Genomic DNA, 19,394 nt, shown 5'->3' with positions numbered 1-19,394 from the left:
CCAATCAGATAGGAGATTAAATAGTGAAAACAGGAATCATTGTATACAAGCATAAAACGTTCTTGCTTTCAGTATACAAATCTAACACTCTCTCCATCGACTGATGAGGTTCATAGTCGCACGCGACTCTCTCTCAGGAAAACTCTAAGCAAATAAACTGTGGCAATTTCTCCAATTGCCACCGCTTCAGTTGACCCAGTCACTCTCACACATTCAACTGAAGCTTCACCGAAACACAGCCCTGAGAAATCTCAAGCTCAAATTGGGGAATCATCCCATCGGTCACCACAATCTCCGTGGTACAACACATCTTCAGAGAATCATCTCCAGTTCAATCCCCTGCCTCTCCGATAGAGGAGTCTTTTCCTCCCCTAAAAGGATTCTTTCAGCATTGTGCTGAAACTTTTTTAGAAAATGTCTCTTATGTTAATCCCGATGCACCCTCATCTTCGAGATCATCTCAGTCTGAGAATCTTAGGAAATACTTCCTAAGTCTTGCTCAACACAGCCTCAGTGTCTATCTTCCTGCCCTAAGGGTTGAAGAGCATCCAGATGCATACCAAGATATTGTTCAATATCTCTACTATACCTTTGTCAAGACTGCTCCCCGATCTCAATTTCTAGAAATCAATGTTATCTTGACTGACTCATTGGACTCAATTGAGTCAAATGTGTTTTCAAAGTTCGACATCACAAACTTGTGGGATGCCATCCATGATATGGTGTTTGTAATTCAACACTATCTTTTTGTACGAGGCCTGATCAACAAAGTACCTCAGAAGAAGGAAGCCATGGAGGATGAGCATCCACCTTCTCCAACAACTGATGCTGCTAGAACGGAGCAAAGGACAGATGAAGTTCCTGCAATCGGGACACAGTCAACAGATGCGATGGATCATCATCTTCGAAGGAGACTTCAAGCTCAAGAAATGGAGCTAACGGATCTCAAAGCCAAATTCCTTATCCTTGAATCACATGTGAAGAAACTCCAGCATCAGAGCAGTCAACCGGCAACAAGTGCAGCTGAAATTGATCCTCAGGGCCATCAGAAGACACAACCTTCCCTTCTTGATGATGCCAAAAAGTGGGAAGAGTTGAAGAAGGGAGAAGAGACGGGGGAACAGCTGAAAAAGGAGGAAGAAACGAAGGAAGATGAAAACAAAGAAAATCAAGAAGCAGTCAAATAAGTCAACCGTACTGAAGCAAAGAAAGCTGGGGAAAGGTCCTTCAAAAGACCTCGCACTGATTAGTTTTGAATCCATGTTATTTATTCTTGTTGTTTCTGATAATTGGTTTTGATGCTTTACTTTTTGTTTCTTCCATTGTCGCATGCCTTACTCGCAGCGTGCAGTACATGTTTTTCTCGCAACTGATGTCTTATCTGTTGCTCAAGAAATATCAAAATTTTTGGTTTCTCATCTGTTGACAATTACCTATTGTCCATACCTTAACTGTTATTTTGATGTAATGATATTTGTGTTGCTATGCTCTTTTATGTTGTTTATTTAGTTGTGCAAGATAATAGGTTATTCTGTTAAGGGGGAATGGTATTCACCCTGGTTAGAATCTTACTTCATGTCTTTCAGTCATTGCTTTTGATAGGCCTGATTGTATGGTTTTGGCATCATCAAAAATGGGGAAATTGTTGGGAAACTTATGAAATACCCTTGCCCTAGTTTTGATGATACCAAAACACCTAGATTTATCTTCTTGCTTAGGTCTTTTCACTGAACTCAAATGTTAGAGTTCATTTGCTTAGACTAGTACTGTTGTCTGAAGACCAGTTGATTGAAGAACTGAAAACTGAAGGCAGCATAACTGAAGCGTATTGAACTGGACTGGACGCACCCTGACTGAAAATCATCAGTCACCAGTCAGAGATACTCTTGCAATTCATGCCATAGACGAACTGAAGCTCAAATTAGGTATTAGTCGACATTCTACACCGGAATGAAGTAAAGAGTATCAGACACACTGCATTAAATGCTTAAGGACAAGTGCATTAAATGACGAAGATTTGAAGATCGTCCTTGCAAGTACCAGAATTCATCTTCACGTGTAAAGATGCAGAAGCACCATACTCCAAGGACAAGACGATTCAAACTTTGACTATAAGGAGTATTTGAAGATTGCCACCTCAGCCCAAGAAGTGACATTGTCACACAACGGCAGAAATCCTGAAGACCATCTCTCCAACGGATCTATTCAAGACTTTGCTTATAAATAGAGCTTGAGGAGCACCTGCAATCTTCACCAATTCAAGACATACGTTGAAGCTCTGCCAAAATCACAAGCCAGCCTTATCTTAGACATAACCTTGAATCGAAGAAGAGAGTACTCAAATGTTGTAAAATCAGTCTAGCTGATTACCTAAACTCTCTTAGAAATCTAGGCAACCCCTGTTTTATCTTAAGTTTAGAGTTGATTACTTGAGAGCCTGTTCTCAGTAATCATAGTTGGAAGAGTTCGAACCCCTTTTCAACCGAGCGAAAAGAGTGTTTGAGTAGAGCGGAGTTCAGACCAGGGTTCTTACTCGAGAGATCTTAGCCAAGTGCTGGCAAAGGCACGAGTGTGTCTTAGCGTGCTAAGAGTGAGCGAGAAATTCAACCCACAGTGTTGGTAGGTTTGCTGTGCACCTTCAAGCATTAGCCCGGAGTGTTTGTCAGACTAATCATCTGGCCGTGGATTAGGAACATTGTTTTCGAACCATGTAAAAATCTTTGTGTTCTTTATTTGCTTTCAGTTATTCCTTATCTGCGCTAAATCAGTTTTCAACTGAATTGGATTAACTTAAAAGTGAAACTAAGGATTTTTATTAGTGACAAACTTTTCTAAGGCTATTGGCGCTAAGTTTAAATTTCCGCTGCTGAGTTATTAGTCTAACTGATCAATCTACTGATAGTCAGTAAGATCAATAACTCTACTCTGTTTTACAAACTCCAGACTGAAGCCATACGTGGATATCAGTTAAGCTCTGTGCTCGACTGATATCAACGTTACTAAAGTCTTCTCAGTATTAGTCTACAACCTATTTCCTACTGAAATTAGGTTTGTTTGTTTACGCCGCGAAAAATAGCCTTAAGATGTATCTCCCCCCTCCCCCATACACCTGTTCAGTCAACCCTCCAGGACCTAACAATACATAATTGAGGCACGAGCAACGACAAGAGGCACCTGAACGTTCGATTAGTGCATTATGCATATATGTATATTTATGTTAAATTATAGGGGTTATGGCCAAAAAATACACGAACTTTGAAAAAAGTTGCAATTTTCAACTGAACTTAAGTAAAAAAACATACGTGAATTTAAATTTTTGTTAATGCAATTTTCACCTAATTTTGACTTTCAACAAAATTGAAGCTTAATTGACAGTCGAAACTAAGTCAAATATATTAAATTTTGTTTTTTTAGACATCTGATCTTCTAAATACTCATCATTATCAGAAATTAAACCAAGATCAGGTGATGTTTCGACTGTCAATTAAACTCTAATCTATATAATATATAAAAGAGGAGTTTTTCCCTCCAATTTTTCCTCTTTTTTCTCTCTCTCTCTCTTCTCTCATCAATTTTTTTCACTATTTTTATCTCTATTTTTTATATAATTTAATTCTATTCTGAACATCGTCAAATTTGATTTATGAATAAATTTTTTTAATATGCATTTTAAATTTAAGTCCATGACAAAATATTTAATATGGTATAAAAATCATAAAAAATAAATTTAAAACGAATAAGTTATGAATAACTTTAAAATGTTTTATTTTCTTTCTCTTTTGTTAAAATTTTACAACTTTTTATTTATGTTTGTGTATGAGAATATTTATTTATTTATTATGACGTATGATACTCTATAATAATAATAATGTGTAATGTTAATTTTCCTTATCAAATGATTTAAAATTATTTTTATAATTATTATTACATTTTATACATAGTTGAAAATATATGTTTTAAAATTTGAGATTTTATTGAGTAATTTATGTGGATTGTTTTATTTCTAAAACATATGTGGTATATATTTTTAAATTTATTTATTTATTTAAGCATGTCGTTTAATTTTGATATTTTCCGTGCATCGCACGGATGGGCACACTAGTTTCATTAAAAGTTAAATTTAGATGTAAATTACAATAAAAATATAAATTCATTTATATTTTGACATAATTGAAAGTTCAAGTGAAAATTACAATTTTTTTCAAAATTCGCTTATTTTTTTTGCCACAACCCTTAAATTTTATGTATAGATGGTAGCGGTGTGAAAAAAAAGAAATTCCGACCAAAAAGAAATTACTTTTAATTTTTTTTTTTTCTGATTCTTTAATTTTATTTTATGCCTGTGTGTATTTTAACCAAGCTTGATATATAAAGGAACGTTGACCATTTGTTGAAACTAACTAGTTGGAGAGAGTAAGGAGAATATGCTGTCGTGCACAAAACAATTCTTGAGAGAGATTCTCTCTCTCTCTCCAAAACTCCAAATCGATTGGACCATAGTTGTCCCCAAATTAGAAATTTCCTACAACCAAGTCCTTATAAATTTGACAATAAATCCCAATATTTCTGCTAAAGTTTCCACCAAAGCTCAATTCCCGCGGTAATTTTTCGCCCTGCATATGACAGTTTTTTTTTTCCGTTGTTGATAACTCGGCGTCTCGTTTACATTTTCCAGTAGAATTATGTTTGTTAATTTCTCGGATTTTTATGCAGCGGTTGGAAAGCTTTTTTATGTTTATTTGTCGATGATTTAGTTCTGAATTTCATAGCTGGATTACTGCCATCATGTTACAATTTCGGACGCAATGTGTTCTGTTTTTATAGTTTTTTTCCCCGCTTCTTTTTCTGGATTATTGTTGCTCTGATCTGTTAATTTAACTTGATTACTGAACACAGCAATCACTTCATAGAATGAGACGGAATCTATTTGCATAATTGAACTCTCGTCACCTGCACTGTTGTTATTTGATCGTGTTTATTAGGAAATTCACTAAAAGATAAGGTTTTTTTTTTTTTGGATTGTAAATCATTAAAAGTGTTAACCAAAGTAGGATATGAGAAGGAGAGAGAATTAGGGTTTCCTTTTTTTATGGGTTTTATCTGTATAGCCAGACAAACCCCTTGGCTATCCAGATAGTAACAATGTAACATGCAGTAAATTTAACTCTGCTGGTTGGGTTAAATGTTTTACTGTTCAGATTGAAGTTTCGGTTGGTTGTTCTTCTTGTATCACATCTTTCGCTTTTAATATTTTGGTATTTTTTGGTAGAATTTCTGATATATTGACTAAGGTTTTATTCTGCTTGAATAAATTGCAGTGACAAGCATTGGTGAACCCCTCCTACTCCATACTGAGGCCTATATGTCACCTTTGGCAATCAGCCAATTCCGGTTGACTGATTGCCAAATTTGCCATATAAAATGACTCCCGAGGGTTCACTGAAGCCCAGTAAGGCGTTAAATGGAGTGCATGGGGTTCACTTATTGCCTCACTCACCATTTACAGTTCAGGAGATAAAGCAACATGGTGAGTTGAATAGGCCAGCTTGTGGAACTTCCAGCGTTAGATACAGCCAACGGCCAGTACCTATGTGAGTCTAGATTCATTTTCGACATTAGTTGTCAGTCTTGTTTCTTTCTCACCAATTCATAGCAAACTTCTATGAGTAAATAAGTATTTCCTTGTAATTTATTCTGTTGCTAACCTTAGGTACATTGTTTATCAGGAAACTTTGGCAGGAAAGACCGTCTTTCCTAAGGCCCATGCATTGCTGTACTAATGGTACTTTAGGAACAATATGATATTTTGTATAGACGAAGTTCTAGCAACTTATTTTCATCCTTTTGGCCTTCAGTTTCTTAACTAACAAGTTTTTGGCTCCTTTTAGGTGATAGAAGCCTTGCTGAAAGAGTTGTCAATGTGCTTACATCACTTCCATTTATTGCACTTGGGATTCAGGCCCCAAGGTGATAATGTCATATCCATCACTGATAAATCAGCAGAAGTTAAAAATTTATGTTATTGCTTAACAGTTTCTTCGGTCTGTGCAGGAAAAATCTTAACTGTAAAATATACGTCAATTCCTTAATTGGAGTAGGAGTTGCATCAGGTTTGTATCATGCTTCAAGAGGGACATGGAGGAAGTATCTCAGATGGGCTGACTACACAATGATTGCCACGTCAACAGTGGTGAGTCTTAATGTTTAAACCTTTGGGTTTACATTTCTCCAAATTTATTTTGAGTTACGGATCTATACTTAGAAGAAAAAGTTTCCAATGCAACTCTAATTTTTGTCTAGTTTCTGCCAAATTAATAAGTTATGTTGTTAGGTGTGAAAATTGTCAGGAATTAAGGATGAATGAATATTTTTATGTTGTTACAGAGTTCTGTTTGGTTAACACATTTTGAGTGTTTTAGCTGCTTGAAATTCAATTGTAGTACTCTCTGTCAGTTACAATTTTGTATTCAAGAAATTTAATTTGATACCAAACGTTGACAAGTTCATAATATAAACCACTGCTCGTTTGAATTGTCTCAGCCATAGAACAAATTCCTGTTACCTATAGTTTGCTAATAAGGAAGGTGAGTCCTTTCAATGAAATTACTGTATACCATTTAGTGTACTATGGTGTTTTGTGCTGTCTCCTGCACTGTTGCAATATTAGACCAGGAAAAAGTTAACTAAAGCTTTATTATAGTCTTTTAGCAGAAGAAATAATCAACATGATTGTGAAGACTCAAAACTATAGTTTCTAGATAGCAAAATCAATCAAGAAGCCATAATTTAAGAAAGGTAAACGCCACGTGCAAAGACATTTGTGCATTATATATGTATGTGTTCACTTGTGAATTAAAGGATATATTTGATAACTTCTTTTAGTGTTGAACTCTCTGTCTTACTGTTTAATTTCTTAGCTCACCTTCTTAAAGCACATAATTCCTTTCAGTGTTTAACAAGAGCACTAAGGAATGAGAACTCAAAGTTGTTGATGGCCACATCTGCTCTGTTTCTACCAATACAGCCTGTGATGGTGACAACAGTTCACACAGGATTAATGGAGGTAGCCTGCATCCTTGTGTACTGGTATTTAGTAAATGAAGATTGTAGATGTTTTCCCTATCATAGTATTATTGTCTTCACTCATGACCCATTCTATAGCTGCTTATAATTTTCAGGGGGAAGAAAAATATTTTCGTTACAGAAGCAAAAAAGCACCATTAGATTATGGTAACAGCAAAATTATAAAGGAAAATATTAGTATATGTAGGAAATTTAACATGCACCTTTTGTATGTTTCTTTTGCTATTAATTTTTTTTAAGTCACTAATTACATGCCGTCTCAGCAAAAATGGCTCAGACTTACATAATGTTGTTTGAAAGGTGTAACTTCAAAACTTGTATGTTCTCTCCCTCCCTGTGAGATTAGTGTGGGATGGTCTATGTTGCTCGGACTCGGGTGTGGGTGCGGGTGTCGGACACAGGTGAGGGGATGCGATCCCAAATCTTAAGTTTTCCAGATTTAGGATACGTGGTGGACATGGGAAAAATTGCACTAATCTAACTTTATTTAATAAAAAAGACAAATTATGCCAACTTCATTGAAGACAATCAATGAGTCCACATTCTATACTTAGGTCTGGACCTTTGAAGCTTGTAAATTCAGGGGCATAATCTTGAGGACCTTTCACCTGAAAACCTTTTAGAAGATATAATTGTTAATGATAGGCTCCAACACATATGCACGACCATCCTCTCTTTCATTACCAATTATCATATTTCCCAACTGCATCATGAACTACACATAATAACGAGATAATGTTAATGACCACTTCATTTTCATGGTTTGCTAATCAGTTATACACGTAAGCTGTTTTAATAGAAAATCTGAACTGTATCTGGCCGTGCCCTAGTGAAGTTTAGTCCCAATCTTTGAAAGTTATGACATCTGATTATTGATTTAGGTTGCATTTGCGAAGCGAGCTGTTGAAGATCCAGACCTGAAGGTGGCGCATAATGTGCATAAAATGTCGTCAATTATAGGTGGCGCACTTTTTATTTGTGAAGACTATTTCCCTGAGACCCCATATCTACATGCTGCTTGGCATCTCGCTGCTGCAGTTGGAGTTGGCACTTGCAACAAACTCTTGGAGTAGGTACGCGGGTGGGTCCTAATTTATCCGCAGAATTTGCCGAAAAATCATTCTGTACATGCATCTTGGAAGCCTGTCTATAGTTGGAAGGATTTGTCTATACTAGAAGGATTTATCTGTATCATTATTGACTGCATCATCAAGCAGTATGTACTACACTATGCAGACTTTGCTGCCTTTAGAGTAAGTGCGCAATTTCGGAAGGTGAAAATTAAATGAAAATCAATTCTTTATTCAATTACATTGCTATATGGGCTCTATGGTAGATGTTTATTGAGCTATACTTAATAAAATCTTCACACTATGCAATGTACAGCTAGTATTGAATGTGTATATGCACTTGAATGTTGTCAATGACGTGTCCAAGAATCATCAACTAAAGTTAATTACATTTTCTTTACTTCTCTCTTTCCTATTATCAGGTTGGAATAAAGCATGACCGGAACGTGACTCGTATGTTTATATGTATTAGGGTGCGTTTACTTTGATGTAAAAAATTCATTGAAAAATAATGCATAAGAAAAGATGAGAAATACTATATTTTTCTCTCTTTTTTATCATATTTTTACTAAATATGAAAAGATGAGAAAATGTTTGAAAAATATTTTCACAATGCTATCATTGGAAAATATTATCTAACATTTGAGAGAAAATGAGTAAAAAAGAGCTGCCCTTGAAAATATTCCACCTTGTTTGGAAAAAAAAATTGATCATAATGAACATGTGAAAATGATGGAAAATGTCATCCATCAAAGTAAACGCAATATTGGAGAACAAATATGACTCACTAATCCAAGGACAAAACAGTGTATCTAAATATTCATGTTTAAAAAGTGTAATTAAGATAATAAACACGGGATATTCCAGTTTACATCATTTAGTGGACACACACATTAATTGATTCCGATATTTCTATATATATTTGAAGTTGGAGGGATATAAATATAATAGATAGGTATGTAACTGTTTCTGTTTTCAATCTTATCATAATTTTTCGGTGGTGAATGGTCATTAAACAGCACAATTTATAAATAAAAGATAGGGCATTGATTCGTGCAGGTATAAACAGTTTGGTTGAATTTTAATTAAAACGAGTCGGTGTAGTTTGAGATTGGCAAATCCAACTGAAGTGTGTGAGGTGAACAATACATTTCATTGATATAAACATGGATCGTAGTTAAGATAGCTTTAAATTTCCAGTGGCTAGAAGGTGAGATCAATTTATTACTATTTCACAATCTATAAATGCTATAACCTATAAAAACACTAGCCCACAAAATTACCACGTAATGTCAGCTTGCTCCAGTCCGTACACGATATGGATAATATGGTCTGTTTATATGAATTCTGGGATATGTAATCGCAATTTATTTAACTAGTTTATAACCCCCGGTCAAAATTCGACGAGATTTTAAATTATGATTTAAATTATTTATATTATTTTTATATAATATAATTATATTTTTATTAGTTTAACTTGATGTAATATAGTTTATATTCTACTAATCTCAATTATATTCGTCAATTAAATATTAATTTTTTGTTAGAATAATAAAAATACTCTTTTATATAAATTTTGTACAATTTTTCTACATTAACGGATAAAAATTAATTTAAGATTTCATTTGTCATCTAAACATCATCTCATCTCAAGTCTGTAACATCAATCAAGAACTCGAAACACGATATCTGACTTTTGAACGTCAAATTTTTTAGCATTATTTCGTCTGTACCCTAAAATACTATACCCGACTTAATGCGTCAATCGTTTGAACATCTCTGATGCTTTAAATATCATAATTCACTTCTAAACATCATTTTCATTAGCAACTTGAAAGACCATGGCTGACTTGTGAGATTATACAATAGGAAGCTTGTAAGATAATAACTAACTTCTAAACATCATCTTCTATGGAGCTTGAAAAATCATAACAGGCTTTTGTGCATCATCTTATTTAGAGCTTAAAATACCATAACTGACAAAGTATCATTTCGTATGGAGTTTGAAATAATAAAACTGGATCGTGAGCATCATCTTGTTTGAAGTTTAAAAGACCATAACTAAGTTCTGAGAATCATCTCGTTTAAGGATTGAGAAAATTGATGTATATTCAAATTATATTATATCAATTTATTTAGTATTTCAATTGGTAAATTTTCATTAAAAAAAAAATCAATGTGTAATCCAAAAAAGAAAAAAATATATATGCAAATTGTATCTTATTTTATGACCAAATTAAAATGAAGAAATATAATTTATTTAATCACAAGTATTTATTTTTAAAAATAAAATTAAATAATTTTTTATTTAACTAACTAAATTTGATCAATTTTTATTGACAAAGCAATTCAAATTGTATTAATCTCAATCATTCCACCAATTAAATGTGGATTTTTGGTTTGGAGAGTAAGAACATCTTTTTATATAGATTTTATTTTGGTGAAATCTCTTCAAAAATCAATGTGGGATGAGAAGATTTAGATAAATAAGAATGAATAAATATGAAAATGTTTGGAGAATTAGGATAAATAAATATGCAAAAATATGATGATGCCACATAGGAGTATTCCATTTTCCTATTAGATATGTGATGATTTTAAACTTATTCTCGTCCTAAACCCATATAATAATATCAATTGATTTCTCGAATTTGTTTAAATTTATAAAATATGTATATAAACAAATAAAACATCAAACAATAATTGGTTAATAATCTCGATAAAATTTCAAACAATAAGAACCTATTTATTTCAAATATATTTAAATATATTTTTATTATTTTTTCAAAGTTAAGTATCTTTTTATTTAGAATTTTTTGAGACACTTTTTATTTAGATTTTTAAAGGGTAAAGTTTAATAATCATTTTATTTAAATTTTGAATTGTGAGATTTAATATAGATTCAATATATATGAGAATGTGTTAGATCAATTCAAGAATGATAATTTATTTGAAATTATTTTTCATAATCAAATTAAATTGAAGAATCTATTTATTTTAAATGCATCTCAAAAGTATCTTTTTATTTAAGTTTTTTTTCATGGTGAAGTTCAATAAAGATCAATGCGGAATGATAAAATATCAATGTGGGAACGATGATAAGCTAATATATGAATGAAGATTAAGCCTTTTATTTAGATATATCATTATGAGATTAATGTGGGAATGAAGATTTATTTCAAATTATTTTACATGAAAAATTAAATTGAAAATTTTATTTATTTCACACACACACACACACACACACACACACACACACACACATATATATATATATATATATATATATATATATCTTAGTATCATTTTCTTTATTTTATATGATCAAATTAAATTGAATAACTTATTTATTTAAAATACATTGAAGTATTAGTTTATGTATTTTATATGACCAAATTCAATTGAAGAACCTATTTATTTCAAAAACATCTATACTTTTATTTAGGTTTGCAAATATTGAAATCTAAGTATAATATTTTAGACTTCGAATTATGAAGTTTAATATAAATTTAATGTGAAAAACTATTGTAACTAAAAAAAATGTGGAAAACTATTATTTGAAACATATATTATAAATATTTCTTTATCTAGATTTTTCCATGATTAAATTTAATAGAAAATCAATGCAGGATAGATAGAAGAGCTAATGTATTCATGGGAGATTGAACCTTTTTATTTAGGTTATGAATTGATGAAGTTTGGTATAAATTCTATGTGGGATAGATGGTAAAAATGTCATATAATATATGTAAAATTGAGAGAAACAAATACTAAATTGTCAGAGTGCCATATAAGATATAAAATAGTGGAGAGCTTTCCAATATGTAGCTCTATATATAATAGATAGATAGATGAAATAGTAAATAATATGACTAACAAAATATAAAAAATCAAATTTAAATTTGATATTGGATATTGTATAATTGATGAAATTCATACCGAAATTATAAATCCGTACCCGTAGTCATTTGAAAACAAAAAAAAAAAAAAATTTACTATACATTGATTTCGGACCAATTTATAGTAATACTCACCATTACTCAATCTTATTTAAACTTATAAAATATCTAGATAATCAAATATAATCTTCTACCTTAATTGATTATTCATCTCTATCCAAATTCGAACAATACAAAACAAAAATTTAATACAAATGTATAAATAATAAAGGATTAAAAATGATGATAAATTCAAATAGAAATATCATTTGACATGATATTACAAACTTTTGAATGCATATGCTAAAAAGTTTAAATAAAATTTTCTATTCTATTTTTTTTTTTCAATTCTTTTATTGTTTTGTCTAGAATTTATAAAAACTACAATATCTCAAACAAATATATTTTCTTGTGAAATGGAAGTTGAATTTTATTGTTCTTTTGTTTAAGTTATTTAAATGATTATGTCAACTAAAAGTTTGACGTGGGACCTAAATTTTTTGAGGAGTAAAAATAAAAAAAATTATGAACTTCATTGTGATATAATTTCACCGTTACTATTTTTTGTAATTATTTTATTATTATATATATTTTAAATGTGTCATTTTTAATTATTAAATTTATATTTTGCAGCAATTTAATTTAATTTCTCATATTTTATGTTATGGATGTATTATAATGGAAGTCATAGTTATGTGACAAACATACAATTTTAACTCACTTGGTAGATACAAAAATTTATATTTTATAGTAATTCAAATTTTTCCATGATATATAAAGTTTAAGATAATATCAATGTGGGAATATGAATGTCTAATGTAAGAATGACGAATGACTTTTTATTTAGGTAATGAATTGCTAAAATTTAATATGTTTTCAATGTGGGATAAATGATTTAAGATAACAAAGAATAGTGAATGGACAAGATGCCACCTAGGATTAAGGATGAATGTGGGGTCTTCAATATGTAATTAACCTATTATATAATAGATAGATTATTCTTTTTTGGAAGAAATTGTGTCACTGACATACGTAGGTAATATAAAGAAGTGTTTAATAAGGTGAAATACCCATATTGATAACTTGTACTCGTTCCGTCCGTTAAAATTAAGGCTTTTTTTGCACGGAATTTAAGGAGCTATTGTTTAATTATATAATTATATTTATAAATTTGTGATTAAGTAATTATCTATATAATTAGTAATTTTGAATATGGCTTAATTAAATTTGATTTTGAAATTAAATTTGGAATTAAATAGTTTAGAATTGGGATTAAATTTTTCAACTTGTTGGTAACAATATTCGAACATGGTTCGGAACAAATCCATCACCGGACAACTCCAACCAATTACAGCTGTCTGCATCTCGACTTCGAGTCGGCGTTGCAGTTTCTTTGTAACGCATCCCACTTTACGGGCTTGGATGCCGGTGCAACGGGCGACGTGAGCAGACCCGTTGTGTGACGGGAGATACGTTGTTGTGCGCAATGGCAAGGAGTTAGCTCATCTTTCAAACTTTTGTGTTCCATCAGCGAGCTTGAACGTTAGTGCTTCGACAACCAATGACAGTGTGCAACCGTCGTCGACGTCGTAGGTCGGCTCTCTGCTCTCGATTCATAATGCCCAAATCCAAACCCCCAAATCAATGTTGGAATATAAAAAGAATAATGGGAGAGATTAATAAATATTGGAGGAATGAATTTCTTTAAATTTTGGCTACTTTCTTGAGTATATGTGGACGTGTGTGTGTGTGTGTGTGCGTGTGCATATGTAGGAGAAAAAGCTTATGAGAGCAAATTTACTTATTTACTTTTCTTCACTTGTTCAAGAGTACATTTTACATGTATATATAGTGGTGTAGAGTCGGTTAGTCTACTTAACCGCCTTAAGTTAATTAAGGCTAGTTTATTCTAGATAGTTCTTAATCTAGACTATTCCTACACTCCAACATGTGCACAATTCTATTTTTTTTTCTTTTTTTCTTAGTGTTTTCTCTTATATTATAGATATTTCTAATACAAATATCTTCACTTAAAAAATCAAGTTTATTTTTATATTTCAACACTCCCCCCTTAAACTTGATTTGTCATTCCCAACAAACTTCTGAACTTGATAAAGTCTTCATATTTGAGCGGCTTGATGAAGATGTCGGCGATTTGATCCTGTGATTTCACGTATTCCACTTGAACCTCCTTCTTTGCAATGCATTGTCTGATGCAGTGGAAGCGGGTGTCTATGTGATTGCTTCGATTATGAAATACTGAATTTTTTGATAGCGCGATTGCCGACCTGTTATCCGCGTAGATAGTTGTGGGCTTCTTTTGTGGCCACCCGAGCTCTTCCAATAAACTTCGTAGCCAAACTGCATGGCAAACACTAGATGTGGCAGTCACATATTCAGTTTCACATGTTGACAGCGTGACTATGGGTTGCTTTTTCGACATCCAGGTGAAAGCGGTGTCTTCCATGAAGAACACGAACCTACTCGTACTCTTTCGTTCATCGTTATCTCCAGCCCAATCGCTATCATTATAGCCAAAAAGCCTATAATTGTTAGCATTTGAATAGAATAAGCCATAGCTGATCGTACCTTTGAGATATCGTAGTATTCTCTTTGTTGTCTTGAAGTGGATGGAGGTTGGATTTTCCATATAGCGACTCACGAGCCTTTTGGCATAAAGTATGTCTAGCCTTGTGCAAGTTAAATATCGTAGACTTCAACTAAGCTCTTGAATAATGTCGGATCAACTGTTTCTCCTCCGTCGTGGATAATTTGTTTCCACACTCCACTGGAGTGTTGATTGCCTTGCAGTCCTCCATCTTGAACTTTTTGAGGATTTCCTTGGCAAAACTTGCTTGTGTGATGAAGATCACATCTTTAAGCTGCTTGACTTCCACACCGAGGTAGTACGCCATCAGCCCAATATCGGCCATCTCGAATTCCTTTGTCATGGCCTTCTTGAACTCCTCAATCATCTTTGGATTATTTCCCGTGAAGATCAAATCATCTACATACAAGCACACGATTAGGATATCTTCTCCATTAATTTAACATAGAGGGCATGCTCGTGTGGGCATTTGATGAAACCATTCTCCTCCAAGTACTTATCGATCCTGCTATTCCATGCCCTTGGTGCTTGCTTTAGTCCGTATAGGGCCTTCTTTAACTTCAAGACTTTATCTTCTTGCCCTTTCACCTCGTAGCCCATTGGCTGCTTGATATAGACTTCTTTATCTATATATCCATTCAAGAAGACTGACTTGACATCCATTTGATAATTTTTTCATCTATTTTGGACTGCAAGAGAAATTATCAGTCGAACAGTTTCAAGGCTAGCGACTGGAGCAAATACCTCATCATAATTGATTCCGGCTCTTTGGCTATATCCTTTCGCACCCTTCCGGTAGTGTCACGAGCTCCCACGTATCATTCTTCTTTATGGCTTGGATTTCTTCATCCATCGCGACTCGCTAATTTTCACTATTTGCTGCTTCTTCAAAGCCAACAAGTTACAATCAGTAAATAAACAGAATAAGATAAGATCTTCTAACCTTTCAGTATCCTCATATATCTTGCCCAAACTCCTTGCTCGTGGCGTGGCTTTTTCATTTAAGAAAGATGGTGGCGAGTCATCAGTAACTGGTACAGGTAAAGCTGGTGGAGTCACTGGTTCTTGTTGGACTTCTCCAACTTGCTCGATTGCCCTTTGTTCTTCAAATTGTGGGACGAAAGTGAAGTCACTGCTGGAGCTGAAATCCAAGACTTCTTCTTCGTTGAACTCCACGTCTCGGCTTTTCACTGTTTTCTTGGTATTTGGATTATATAGAATTTTGAGTTCGAGTCATACCCGATAAAGATGAATGCTTCACTTTTGTCATCGAGCTTCTTTCTTGTCTCATCTGGTACATGCACGTATGGCCGTAGGCTTTGCTCCCAAATACCTTTAGGTGGGAAATTCCTGGCTTCCTCCCGCTCCTGGCTTCTTGTGGAGTCTTTCCCCAAACTCTTCTTGTTGGAGATCGGTTGGACAGATACACCGCGCATGCCACTGCTTCTGCCCAGAACTCCTTAGGCATATTCTCCATCTTTAGCATGCTCCTTGCCATCTCCATGATTATTCTATTTTTTATATCTGTCAATCCGTTCTGTTGAGGGGATCTCGGAACTATCATGGGTCTTCGAATTCCATTTGCTTCATAAAATTCTAGAAACTCCTTGGATGTGAACTCTCCACCTCGATCGGACCTCAGGGCCTTGATTTGTTGTCCGCTCTCATTCTCTACAGCAGCTTTGAATTTCTTGAATGAATCAAATACTTCTGACTTCTGCTTCAAGAAATATACCCACGTTTTTCTAGAAAAATCGTCAATGAACGCAGAAAATAATTATTTTTACTAAGGGAGCTTGGATTTATTGGCCCACACACGTCAGCATGAATCAATTTCAGTGGCTTTTGAGCTCTTGAGCTTGATTAATTTGGGAATGGCTTTCTAAACTGCCTCCCGAGTAGACAACCTTCGCAGAGTTGATCGGGATGCTTGATGGATGGTAGACCTCTCACCATTTCTTCTTTAACAGCAACTCCAATATACCAAAGTTCAAGTGCCCAAACCGAAGGTTCCATAACCAAGACTTATCTTGGTAACATGCTTTCAGACATTTTGCCACATCATTTCGAATATGCAATAAGAACATTCTATTTTTAGACATTGGCACCTTAGCAATAAGATTATTTTTGTCATCTCTTATTGAAAGGTTATAATCTCTCATGTGAATATCATAACCTTTCTCTAAGAGTTGTCCCAACCTCAAGATATCATTTTTCATATTAGGCACATAATAAATGTTGGAAATAAATTCATGATTTTCATTCTTCTAGCGAATTAAAATTTTACATTTTCTTTTAACTGGAATTTTAGATTCATCGCCAAAGGAGACGTTGGCACTTACCAATTCATCAAGCTCAACAAACATGCTTCTTTTTCCAGACATGTGGTTGATTGCACCGGTGTCGAGGTACCATGTGTCACCTTGATTTTCAGCTTCTCCTTTGTATGCCAGAAGCACACTGCCATTTGCTTGGCTCGTGTTCTCGGCATAATTAGCTTTCTCATCAACTTTTGATTTCGCATCTCTGCACTAGGAAGCATAGTGCCAAAATTTATGACAATTGTAACATTTACTAAAGATTTATCGTACCTCGACTGTGGGTTGCTCCTCCCTCGACCATTTGTATACTCGTTTCTTTCATTGTTATTGATGAAACCTCCTCGTCCTCGACCACATCCACGTCCATGGCCTCTGCCTCGATCTTGACCTTGACCACGCCCTCTCCAGAATTGTCCACGGCCATTGCTCGAACCTTCTTCTTTATCTTTTGAGCTTACTTGCATTTTAAAAAGTTGCTTTGATATCTCTTGCTTCTTCTTTTGTTTCTCCTCATATGCTTGCAACGACCCCAGCAAGAGATCGATCGACATCTCCTCCAAATTTTTAGTTTCTTCAATTGATATTACTATATGCTCAAATCTTGGAGTTAGTGAGCGCAATATTTTCTCCATACTTCTATCATCCTCCAATTTTTCACCATTTCTTTTCATTTGATTTGACACCGCCAAAACTCTTGAAAAATAATCTAAAACCGATTCAGACTCTTTCATATGCAAAGACTCAAACTCTCCTCTAAGAGTTTGGAGACATATTTTCTTTACTTGCTCCGCTCCTTTGCATGAGATTTGGAGCTTCTCCCACGCTTCTTTGGCGGTGCTCGAGCTCGAGATTTTCTCGAAATCGTCGTCCCCTAGCGCTTGATAAATGAGACAGAGAGCTTTCTTGCATTTCTTAGTCTATCCCTTTATTGTTGGGATAGTGTAGCCTCATCTACCGGCTCCTCGTAGTGTTCTCCACGATCTCCCAAACGTCGTGGGCTCCCAAAAATGCCTTCATCTTGATGCTCCAATTGTCGAACTTGCTGTTATTGAGCACAGGGACTTGAAACGACTGTAGGTTGGCCATTCCACAGATAGGAACTTGTAGCTCTTGATACCACTTTGTTGGAATATAAAAAGAATAATGGGAGAGATTAATAAATATGTGGACGTGTGTGTGCGTGTGTATATGTAGGAGAAAAAGCTTATGAGAGCAAATTTACTTATTTACTTTTCTTCACTTGTTCAAGAGTACGTTTTACATGTATATATAGTGGTGTAGAGTCGGTTAGTCTACTTAACCGACTTAAGTTAATTAAGGCTATTTTATTCTAGATAGTTCTTAATCTAGACTATTCCTACACTCCAACATGTGCACAATTCTATTTTTTTTTTCTTAGTGTTTTCTCTTGTATTCTAGATATTTCTAATACAAATATCTTCACTTAAAAATCAAGTTTATTTTTATATTTCAACAATCAAAACCCCCAAATCCAAAAAAGATTCTAAACCCTCAAAAGATTCCCAAATCCAAAAAATTCAAAAAAAAAACCTCCAAAATTCCTCGATTCACTCTCTACTTTCCCACTCTCTCTACCCACAGCACACCTCTCACCTCCCTCTTGCTCACTCTCGCACTCTCTTACTTCGACTGGACAGCAACGCCATCTCATCCCCAACGGCGCGACCACCATCGCTGTTGCAGTCTACTACTTCTTCTCATGTGAATTGCCATCGCCGTCTCCTTCCTTGGCGACAGCTGCTACGACGAATGGGTATGGGTATGGATATTAGAGAAGTTGAGAAAGAAAAAGGATGTGAAAAAGTGAAATGGAATGTGGATGAGTATTAACTGGGGTGATTGAAAAATATAAGGGGAGCAATTGGTTTTCTTAATTAGGGCTTTAAATTGTCTATTTATTGCTAAAAACGGAAACGTCCCACGAAGTTGGGATGACCCAAAAAAGAATACGACTCAACTTCGTTGGGACGGGGGGAGTATATGAAAAATACTCACCTTGGTAATAAACATGATGAATCTACCCAAATTAATGTGAAGTACCATTTCTATCATTGGACAGTGATAGGTTTGCATGATTTTTTGTAAATTTTTTTACACTTTTCTCACACAAATATATTTGTGTAAGAAAAGTGTACAATTATTAGTTAAAAAATGTACAAAATTTGAAATGAGTGAATTATTATGAGTACACGTTACATTCACCAATTAAATGGTGAAGCAAATTTAAACATTTAAACACTGATGTATTCGTGAAATTCTAAAAAATGCATGATCTATTTGTTAAACTAAAACATATTAAAACATTATATATTTCGCTCTCAAATTAAATACCCTACCCAAAAAGGTGATCAGT

General features: G+C 34.0%; 1 protein-coding gene across 1 annotated transcript; it reads left to right on the top strand.

Moving 5' to 3' along the window:
- The first annotated feature begins 4,381 nt into the window (after positions 1 to 4,381).
- LOC130995978 (uncharacterized) lies at positions 4,382 to 8,391 on the top strand. Its single transcript, XM_057921511.1, has 7 exons — positions 4,382 to 4,600; positions 5,319 to 5,591; positions 5,727 to 5,782; positions 5,889 to 5,967; positions 6,052 to 6,190; positions 6,950 to 7,063; positions 7,965 to 8,391. Exons 2-7 carry the CDS (start codon positions 5,422 to 5,424, stop codon positions 8,154 to 8,156), a joined length of 750 nt encoding a protein of 249 aa, XP_057777494.1. The 5' UTR covers positions 4,382 to 4,600; positions 5,319 to 5,421; the 3' UTR covers positions 8,157 to 8,391.
- The last annotated feature ends 11,003 nt before the right edge of the window (positions 8,392 to 19,394 follow it).

The sequence above is a fragment of the Salvia miltiorrhiza genome, chromosome 7, assembly GCF_028751815.1.
Source record: "Salvia miltiorrhiza cultivar Shanhuang (shh) chromosome 7, IMPLAD_Smil_shh, whole genome shotgun sequence".
Taxonomy (NCBI): Eukaryota; Viridiplantae; Streptophyta; class Magnoliopsida; order Lamiales; family Lamiaceae; genus Salvia; species Salvia miltiorrhiza.
This window is presented reverse-complemented; position numbering and strand designations above follow the sequence as displayed.